Source organism: Phragmites australis, chromosome 4 (genome assembly GCF_958298935.1).
Source record: "Phragmites australis chromosome 4, lpPhrAust1.1, whole genome shotgun sequence".
NCBI classification, from domain to species: domain Eukaryota; kingdom Viridiplantae; phylum Streptophyta; class Magnoliopsida; order Poales; family Poaceae; genus Phragmites; species Phragmites australis.
This window is the reverse complement of record NC_084924.1, coordinates 25,345,797-25,356,295: the sequence shown is the minus strand read 5'-3', so window position 1 is coordinate 25,356,295 and position 10,499 is coordinate 25,345,797. Positions and strand designations below refer to the sequence as shown.

Sequence of the window (10,499 nt, the reverse complement as noted above, 5' to 3'; positions counted from 1 at the left end):
AGTGATCAAAAGAGTTAGTTTTTAGAAATATAGTCTGACAGGTTAATGTTAAAATATTAGAATAAAAAGAGTTAAAATAAAAATCTCATAAAAATGTCTAGTCTGTCGTATTTAGAATATAGCTAAGTGTACATGCGTTGCAACGAAAACATAAATATTAAATAAGGTAAACTCAAGATATAAAGATATAAATGCGCAATGTGAGCACCGCTAAACAAATACGTAGGGAGTGATATTGTAGTTTGATTTCAGATGGATCTGAAAAAATAAAAATTATCTGTTAATTTTCATTCTAATTTCTTTATTAGTAAAATGGGTCTTATATTCGTAGCTGGTAACGAGATGAGGAGGTTAGAGGACGAGGGTGGATAGCAAAAGTGGGTAATTAGTTGAATTGTAGAGGATTTTATTAGATGAGAGAAGAGTACAGGAAAGAAGTATATAATATGAGAACCAAATTGTATTTTATATTATAGAGATAGGAATTTCACATAAATTAAGTAAAATTAATAATTATGCAAATTTCTGTTTTTCTAACCGATGGAGGCCCTATATTTAAGAATTATGTATTGGAGAGCAGCACCTAAGACCAACCCGAACCGTTTCCTTCCTTTCCCACTCCAAAATCCCTTTCCAGCACGATTCCCTTCCCAGATTCATTCCCTTCAGGATCCTGCACTCCAACAGCATTCCCTTCCCCATTCCCTTCCCCAACAGACTTTTAATATTTTAATATACTTGGTACCGAATCTGTATATCTACGATGAATGCGTTTGTACGACGTATGCAGTACGGGATTAGAGTGTTGAATGGGTAGACGGCTTGTGGTGGAAGGAAACGTTGGACTTTTCAAGCGGCTTGCAATGGAAGCCACTGAAGTGTGGCTTCGCAGGGAAGATTTGTAGCACTACAAAAAGGGCCAGCATGCTCACAGCGGAGTCACACTAGTTCCTCCTTTTGCCAAAAACAAGATGAACTCCTCAGATTCGGAGGAAATGATGATGTTCTCCTCAGATTCGAGTGACGAAGAGGATGAGCTGCTTGTGCTGATTGCCATCGAGGAGGAAGAAGCAGCAGCTGCGCGTCGTAGCAGGCAGCGTGGGTCGATGCCCGGCCATGCGGTTATAGACCGGCAACACCGCGAAGGTGCTGCTAGGCTGTACAACGACTACTTCGCCGACAACCCTGTGTACGGCGATATCCTGTTTCGTCGGAGGTAAGTTCGATTTTGTAATGGAAGTCGTAACCTTCCTTCTGTACACTGAGTCATGTATTTTCACGCACCCAGGTTTCGTATGTCGCGGCGGTTGTTCTTGCATATTGCGGCCGCTGTGGAGGAGCATGACACCTGGTTCAGGCAGAGAAGGGATGCAACGGGGAAGCTCGGCCTTAGCCCCTTGCAAAAAATGACAGCGGCCATACGGCAACTAGCATACGGAGTCAGTTCCGATGCAGTTGACGAGTACGTGCGGATAGGAGCGAGCACGGCGATGATGGCTTTACGAAAATATGTGCAAGCTATTGTGCAGGTGTTCGGAGAAGAATATCTCCGGGCTCCCAATGAAACTGACACCGCCCGTCTCCTAGCAGAAGGGGAGCGCCGTGGGTTTCCCGGGATGCTCGGGAGCATCGATTGCATGCATTGGGTATGGAAGAACTGCCCAAAAGCATGGCATGGCGCGTACACAGGCCATACTCGCAAGCCTTCTATAGTTTTGGAGGCGGTTGCGTCGTATGACTTATGGATTTGGCATGCTTTTTTTGGCATGCCTGGGAGTCTTAACGATATAAACATATTGCACCGCTCTAACTTATTTACTAGGCTTATCGATGGGAGTGCCCCACCTGTTTCGTACATCATAAATGGTAACAGGTACGACATGGGATACTACCTCGGCGATGGCATATACCCCGAATGGGCGACCATAGTGAAGGCAATTCCTGCTCCACGAGGCAACAAGAGCATCCATTTCTCCGCGATGCAAGCTGCTCTCCGCAAGGATGTCGAACGTGCATTTGGTGTGTTGCAATCTAGGTTTGCTATTGTTCGCGGGCCGGCTAGAGTATGGGATCAGTCTACCTTGCATAATATCATGACCGCATGCGTTATTATGCACAACATGATAATTGAGGACGAGCGTGGTACCGCTTCCCCGGTGCAGGTGTTCGACTTCATGGGGGAACCAACTCAAGTCCATCGAAGTGGTGACGAAGGTGTCCTGCATTATGTCGAAACAACTCAAGCTATCCGCAACCGTGCAGTGCACCGCCAATTGCGGGCGGACCTTGTGGAGCACCTTTGGAGTATGCATGGAGCACAATAGAATGCCGAAAGTTTGTATTCCATAAGCTAGTTTGAAGCATGAAGTTTGGTTTTAAGTTCCCAATAGGGTCACCGGTTCGCATGTACTTTTGTGTGATGTTTCCAGTTGAGTCGGCTATGGCATGTACTTTGGTTTGTAATGCTAGTACTACGAATCAATACATGAACCACTATTGCAGTCCTCAATGACACTACTTCAATGTGACAAATATTACAAAGCAAAGTTCATAATTCCGAAGTTGCACAGTACCATGACACACACATGTCCATCAATATTACAATCCGATTAACAACTATTTGACGAGTTCAACCGTCCTAATCTCGGTTCTCTAGGACCTTCCACCGCGCCATTATGTCTTCCTGGCGCTTCCTATAATACTCCCGTAGTGGTCCCGAAACCGTGTCCAAATCGACCTTCATAATTCTTTCGTCTTGGTCATTCATTCGGACAGTCGCTTGGAGACGCATCACCTCCAGCTGCTCCTTCTTAAGTTCCACCATCACTTTCTTTGTTTCACTGATGTCTTGCAATTGTCGCTCATATGCTCCTCCGAACACGGTTGGAATTGAGGACGGCGACGGCGACTTGCGCGCTCGAGAAGCTTTCGCTTGGTCACGGCCAATAGGACGGGGAAGGTCCGTCGACGCGTTGGAAGCGGCATCATTTGGGATGTCATTGCCTGCAGCTTGGCTGCATTGTGCTTCCGCAAGCTCCAAGACCTTCTGCGCCTTTGCCGCTTCGTGTGCATGCCACTTTGGGTGCTCGGCCAGCAGCACCCAACAATGGGTGTATGCGAAGGGTTTTCCCTCAATTGCTTTATACGCGGAGCACGCTCTTGCCATCTGCGAAGCATATAAATATAAGTCCTGGTCGACTATACATGCATGGACAATTTCAGCGAAATGTACAGTTACCTTGTCACGTTCATTGGTGCCACTCGGGTTCAGCTGCTCCACCTTCCTGTAATGCACCGTAAACTTTGTCACGGCATCCGTGATCAGCTTCATATGATTGATGAGCGCTTTGTCGGTCCTCGGCATCATGCTGTCCTTCTTGTAAGTGTTGAAATACTTTGCGATACACCCCCAATAGGTCTCTCTGGACTGATCCGTGCCCACAACCGGATCTTGGCTTACGTTAAGCCAGGCCGACACCAACAACTCATCTTCCTCGTCAGTCCATTTGGTTCTATCAGTTTTCGCGTCCACCTTCTTCTTCTTCCTCGAGGTGACCTTCTTCGTACCCTTGTCATCGCTCCCTAGACTGAACTGCCCTAACTCGGACTGCCCTCCAAGATCAGTAGGCTGTGAGAACTGCGACATCTCTGCTTGTGGACCGTCGATTGACCCCCCTGGGTACCCATGTCTTGACCCCGCCAAGTCATACGGTCGAAACCGTCCTGCAGGATGCTCTCATAAAAAGGATCCATTCGGCCCCTTCAATTAAGATAAGTTTCAAAGTTTATGATAAACATCACAGGTAATAGGGCAACAAGCAGGTAATATGTGATAAAGATGACAGTTACAGTCCAAAGGCTAATAGACATATGGCATATTCATACACAAGACTACCTACTCACTCCTATTGCACACTTACAGTCCAAAGACTAATAGACATATCAACCAAATGTAACAGGCCGAACATTGCAAAACATTGTGCATAGTACATCAACCTTTGATCCAGCAGAATGTACTCAACTCAGGGCCTTTGGACCACCTATGGCATATTCATACACAAGACTACCTAATCACTCCAAGATGACAGTTACAGTCCAAAGACTAATAGACATATCAACCAAATGTAACAGGCCGAACATTGCAAAACATTGTGCATAGTACATCAACCATTGATCCAGCAGAATGTACTCAACTCAGGGCCTTTGGACCACCTATGGCATATTCATACACAAGACTACCTAATCACTCCAAGATGACAGTTACAGTCCAAAGGCTAATAGACATATCACTTGATAATGTAGCAAGCCGAAAAATGCAAAACATGGTGCATAGTGCATCAATCTTTGATTCACCAGAATGTACTCAACTCAGGGCCTTCGGACCATCAATGGCATATTCATAAACAAGACTACCTAATCACTCCTATTGCACACTTACAGTCCCAATGCTAATAGACAATTCACCCCACCAAGCAGAACATTGGTATACATTATGCATAGCACAGCAATCCTTGATTCACCAGAAGGTGCTTTGCTCCATACACGATACATTATCAAGTATTGTAGTTTCTACAAAAGATGATGCATTTACCCTATACCAGAACAATGAAATTGTAATTACAAATGACATACACCTGGTTCAGTAAAATTTGCTAGTGTACAGTGTGCAATAGGCCATTCCATGGACCAGTACAAGCAATCAAAATGTGGACACCAAATGCGGACAAATTCTTATTGCCATACAGAGGAAATAGTAGTGCCATACTGATCCAAAATAATTGGGGACAACAAACATGATAGCAGTTCAGTTCATCACAGTGCTTAAGGCGACAACAAACAAGCATTTTCGAGATAGCAAACTAACTCCGGGTACCACACGCACTGCGCACAAGAACAGAATTGAGGATCACACCTTTCCATCCTAACCGGCGCCCAGATTATAGCCGCCACGACCTATCGGACTCAACCGAACCACAATCTACACTACTGGAGCACAGCACGTCTTCCGAGCTCCCTTCAGTTTGGTCAGAGTCATCACCGGCGATGTTGAAGGAAGCCCATGCCTCTCCTTCGACCCCATCGGTAGTCCTGTCCTCCTCCTCGGTGGACAAGGACAGAGAACACCGCCGCATCGCATCCTCCACCTGGAAGACTAGCTGACCCAAATCGCCGACAATTGCATCCACTTGTAGAAGCGCCATGTTGAGATCGACGGCCGCTGGTGTGCTCTCTGGGCTCATGTTGTCGGATGCTACCTTCTTCAACGCGTCGGCCGCTTCCTGCACTTGGTGTTGCATCAACGACACAAGCATCGCCAGAGCTGCCGCGTCCATCTACAGAGTGCACCACGGCAATCCGATGAGCCCGAAGACTCCCCTTCACCGACGGCAACGCAAGTTCACCGCGCCCTCCCACCACCTCCTCCGCCGTAGTTCGATGCACAGAACCCAGGACCCCTGCGATGCCTCCATCGCCCACCCCGTCCGGACTTGCCCCATGTCCGAGGACTCCTCAATCGACCTCCGCCGCCGCCGCCTACCCACCCCTCCGCCTGTTCACTACATCTCGCTCACCCCGTCCGGACTTCCCCCATGTCCGAGGACCGCTCATTCTAGCGCGAGCGCCGCCTGCCCCCCCTGCTCCGTCCCCCGCGCCGCAAGGGCCGACGACCCTCCTGACCTCACCTACACGACGGAACCCAATCCAAGTACCCACTCTCCCTCGGATCTACGGATCGGGTATGGCGGCTGGGACGTACCTGCCGTCGATGAGACGCTGCGCCGCCTGGCCACCTCCGCCGACGTCGACGCGTCCGTCCCCGCGCGGTCGCCCTGCCCCCCTGGCCCCAATCGCCGCTCCGACGACCCTTGCTCCTCCGTCCTCCCTGCTCGTGCCGCCTCCGCTCCGGCTCTCCGCGGCTTCCGCACCAGCGCGCGACACCAACTGTCGGACACTTCTCCGCTCTCCGTCTACGCGAAGGGAACGGAGAGAGGTTCCCACGGCCGAGGGAATCTCTCTCCTTTCCCATCCCACGCCGCGCCGGGAGGGGAAGCGATTGGGAGTGCGCTGGCGTTCCCGTCTCGGGCGTTTTCCCATCGCGAAGGGAACGAGCCCCGGGACGGGAACCCGTTGGGTTTGGTCTAATTAAGTAGGTGAACCCTTTGACATCCACGTGAGCATCCGTCGGAAGATATGACTAGAGAGTAGCCCAACTTTATTAATCCAGCAAAAATCACAAACCTATCACGTACCTGTCCTAAGGGTCACAAACCTACAGCATTTTGTGCCTATTTCACGGGCCCACTGATAGTTAGAGTTGGCTACTCATGAAACTACAACTATGTGACTACCGTTGTTCTGTCAAGCTGGACCCACCTGTTATCCTATAAGGGACTTAGCGGAGGCTATCTCCGAGGTGGGCGATCGGATCTGGCGCTGGAAATAAATTATGTGAGACTCTTCATAGAAAGACAAAAAGATCTTTGTTTATATTATTTTTTTAATCCAACAGTCTGACGCAACACAGATAAGAGTAGATGAGGATATATATCAAGCATAGAAGAGAATCTATCTGTGAGACCGAGTTTTATAGAATTTCCTTTCAATTCTCTAACGCCACCGTTCCTATTCGCCACATTGGATTGCTCGCGAGGCAGTCACCATTATATTTTAAACCATGCCTACAATACAAGAGTTAAAATTGGAGAAACTATGACTTGTCAGCTTTAATTCAAACGGCCACTAGGTTCACCTTAATTAGCTGCCACGACAATATTCATCGTGGCAAAACTGGACACTTGTCGCCTTTTCATTTGTTAATAAGGACCTCTTGTCACTCTAGTTACAAGTTTGATTGGTGTAATAAAAAGAGAAGATGATCGATCTGAACACGACTGCTACGTTCCCACCACTGTAGCGACCTGCATCATGCTTGGACGATATGCTTGCGCGCATGCATGTAATGGACCGCACACACGTACGTACGACGCGCGTGCATGCATGCATATTTTATGTGTGCGCTAGTTGCAGTGCCTTCAGTTTTATCTAAAACCTTTTGTTGGCTTTTGGACGGACGACGAGAAAGATGGCGGTTGCTCTTGTACGTACTGGAGATGAACGTCGAGGTTTGATCGTGAGAAATTAAGTTAAAATATGTTTTGATTTATTTATGATGAATGATTTATATTGGTATTTATTTCGTTCGATGATCTTCGATTTTGTATGATTTTTTATGTGATTTGAATTGATTTAGGATTTTATTTAATCATATTGATTATGAACTAACTGGAATTGGAGTTAGAGATATATGTTTGCAGGTGATGGATGCAACTTGACGGTCGACGGCGGGATAATCGGAGCCAAGCGGAGTGCTTGGTACCAGACGATCAAGAAGGCTGGACGGAGTCAAGAATGATTCTAACTGAACACGTGAAGGTCAAGCAAAGTACGGAAGACGGTATGTCGACAAAGTCAAGCGAAGGGGATGTCGGTGCAAGTGATAAGACAGCCTGAGGATCGGAAGCGGGAGAGACTTGTCGACAGTCTGGATCACATGACGGAGTACATGCATCGATATCGAAGCGCTTGCTTAAGGTGTAAGCAAGGCAGCGAGTCATACTTTGAGAAGCGTGTAGGCAGTTTTGCGGTTTGACCTCAAAACTGTGAGAGGACTGGAGGAGTACGTGGTACCATCGCAAAGTGCGTTAAGGTGAAACTAAGTCGTGAAGGCGCCGCGGCCATCCGATGAGTGGAGAATAAAATAGATTAAAATACCCTTAGTAGTAGGTAGAAATATACTACAAGATAGGAGTATTTTGAGAAAAAGTTAGAAAACTTAGGGGTAAAAATTTTTAGTCCTATAAAATAGATGAGTAGGACTATAAGAAAGTTAGAACCAGTCACTTGAGCCCCCTTGTGCCACCCATTTGAGAGCTTAAATCTAGTATTTTAAATGAGAGAAGGATGAGTGCTAAGCCTATGCAATAGGTGAGAGTTTTGAGAGATAAATCTTGTAATCCGTTTAAAATAGAGCTAACCTCTTTTAGTAATGAAGTTTATATTTTTGCATATGCTTGAATTCTTCGCCTTCTAGTTTCCCTCTATTGGTTCCCTTGCAAGTTTGCAAGTTTTTTGTTTCCGGTTTTGATTTTTTTTTTTGGATTTTTGGCTGAAATTTCAGCACCTTATGAGGTCATTTTTCTTGTTGCTAGAGGTATAAAATTCATATACACACGCTTATGTGATGAGGTCTTGAATTTCCTTACATTTAGAAAATCAACTTAGAGAGTTTCGTTGCTTGGTGTTTATCTTTTTTTTTTGCATGTTGTGATCTTTCGAGTACTAAGATATATGCATCGATCTTAAATAAAACCTATAGTTCATATACCATCCGTAGAGTTGTGTTGCCTCAATTTTCTCTTATTAAAATTTCTCTCTATTTTTTACTTCCGCTTGAGTTTTGAGGTACGTTGGGTGATCCAAATAGGAGAAGGCTATCGATTTCGTAATAAATTTGTTGAGATGCCTATTCACACCCCCTCTAGTCGTCAATCTCGTTCCTACAATTGGTATCAGAACCGGTTTGATCACATATTGACCTTAACTGGTTTTGTGATCCGTAGGTGACATGGAGAGAAGTGGGAAGATTCCGTTGTTTGATGGTCGTGATTTTTCATACTACTTTGCATGGAGGCTTATCTCTTAAGCTAAGGAAGTGCAATTTGGGAGGTAGTTGATTTCAACTACGAGATCCCTGCTGCTCGCACGACTCAGGTTCAAATCAAACAGTATGAGGCAAACAACAAGGTCAGAAATATTTTGTTCACAAGCCTGAGTCGGAATGAATTTGATAGGATTCAGCACATCCGTACTGTCCGAGAGATCTGGACTACTCAGTCTTTCATGAGGGCACTAATCAGATTAAGGCCAGACGCTAAAGCACATACAACCAAGAATATCAAATGTTTGTGCAAGGGTTCGAAGAGTCTTTGGATGCCATGTTTGCTCGCTTTGATGGGATTGTTAGCGATCTTCGATCAACTGGTATTTTGCCCTATTATGACCACGACAGAGTAATCAAGCTTCTCTATGCTCTGGATCATAGCATATGGGAAGTGAAGATCTCGAGCATTGAAAAGTACTCAAGTTATGACACATTAACTTATGATGAACTCTTCAGTAAGCTTAAGTCCACAAAGATAGCCAAGGCAGTTCAGATTGGTCTCGAAAACTCCCTGTCTCAGAACATGGCTTTGGTTTTCAGACCTAGTGGTGGCAACCAGTCTGGAGTTGGTGTTTCTTGTGCTAACACTTTTATCTGATGGATTTGCTTTATTTTCATTGGTCTCTATCATAGAGGAGCAGGTAGATGTGCTTGATGATGAGGATCTTGCACTGATCATGAAGAAATTCACTCACTTCTACAACAACCGCTGAGAATGGAGGAGGAGCAGTTCCTGTGCCTGCTTTGAGTGTGGTGACACCACCTACTTCAAGGTGGACTGCCTTGAGCTCAAGAAGAAGGAAGATCGCGACCATGACTACGACAAGCACAAGAAGAAGAATAAGAAGTCCTTCTTCAAGAAGAACTGTGACAAAATGGCCAAGAAGGCAGCCAATGCGGCTTCTAGGGCGTTTGTGGTAGCTCTTAGCGACATCAACACCTTTTCAAGCGAGGAGGAGAGCTCAGAGGAGGATGAACTGCAAGTGAAGAGTAAGAAGAAGGCCAAGGACCTCACTAACCTCTGCTTTATGGCAGACGACAACAATGACAACGACCCCGAGCTTGATCCCTTCGAGGTATTACCTTCCTACGATCAGCTTTCTATCTAAGTCGATACCTTGAATGATGCTCTCGTTAGCCAGGATAAGTTACTTAAGAAAGTTATGCATGAGTTGAAGGAGCTTAGGTCAAAGTATGGGTCTGTTTCTTCTGAGCTTGCATTGCTTAGGTCTAGACGTGATGATCAGGAGTGTGAGAGTTGTTTGGTGGTTATGACAGAACTTACCGAGCTTCATGTTTTGCAAGCTCAAGTTGCCAGTCGACTTGAGACTGCTGAGAAGAAGCTCTCTGAGGAGGACTCTAGATCCACTCTCTTAGGCGCCTGCATGAATTACCCTTTTTTTTTGCAAAAGATGTTGAACTGAAAGCAGTGTGCATCAAGGAGTTGGAATCTAGATTGGAGAGTGCTGGGAGTTCGAATGATGTGCAGCCAAACTGTCCCACCTATACCATATTTAGGACAAACTCAGCTAGGTTAGAGGGCAAGTTCAGAAGCTTTTAGCCGAGAATTAATATCTCTTTTCTCTAGTGGATAAATACTCAGAAGGCAAGGGCATGAGATTCCAAATTAGACAAGCATGCATGAAGGATAAACAACTAACATAAATTCCTAAAATAGGTGCAAGATGTTCAAGGACACTTGCCTAGCTGCTGCTCAGTTATCTTCGTAGACTCGGTTCTAGCATATCTTGAAGTCTCGACCTTGTAGCTCATCGAT

At 45.9% G+C, this 10,499-nt stretch overlaps 2 protein-coding genes across 2 annotated transcripts; one reads left to right on the top strand and one right to left on the bottom strand.

Annotated features, from left to right (window-relative positions):
• The first annotated feature begins 742 nt into the window (after positions 1–742).
• LOC133914683 (uncharacterized) lies at positions 743–2,324 on the top strand. Its single transcript, XM_062357736.1, has 2 exons — positions 743–1,216; positions 1,289–2,324. Exons 1-2 carry the CDS (start codon positions 972–974, stop codon positions 2,322–2,324), a joined length of 1,281 nt encoding a protein of 426 aa, XP_062213720.1. The 5' UTR covers positions 743–971.
• A 314-nt stretch (positions 2,325–2,638) lies between these two features.
• LOC133914682 (glutathione S-transferase T3-like) lies at positions 2,639–3,886 on the bottom strand. Its single transcript, XM_062357735.1, has 2 exons — positions 3,239–3,886; positions 2,639–3,166 (listed from the first exon to the last, which is right to left on the bottom strand). The coding sequence occupies exons 1-2, from the start codon at positions 3,644–3,646 to the stop codon at positions 2,639–2,641; spliced, it is 936 nt and encodes a 311-aa protein (XP_062213719.1). The 5' UTR covers positions 3,647–3,886.
• Positions 3,887–10,499: the final 6,613 nt, after the last annotated feature.

Bases quoted from the DNA above. Each gene is read 5' to 3' on its own strand.
- LOC133914683 (XM_062357736.1), top strand. From the start codon at position 972: ATGAACTCCTCAGATTCGGAGGAAATGATGATGTTCTCCTCAGATTCG. The intron at 1,217-1,288 runs GTAAGTTCGATT...TCACGCACCCAG, and splicing joins GATATCCTGTTTCGTCGGAG to GTTTCGTATGTCGCGGCGGT.
- LOC133914682 (XM_062357735.1), bottom strand. From the start codon at position 3,646: ATGTCGCAGTTCTCACAGCCTACTGATCTTGGAGGGCAGTCCGAGTTA. The intron at 3,167-3,238 runs GTAACTGTACAT...TATGCTTCGCAG, and splicing joins GCACCAATGAACGTGACAAG to ATGGCAAGAGCGTGCTCCGC.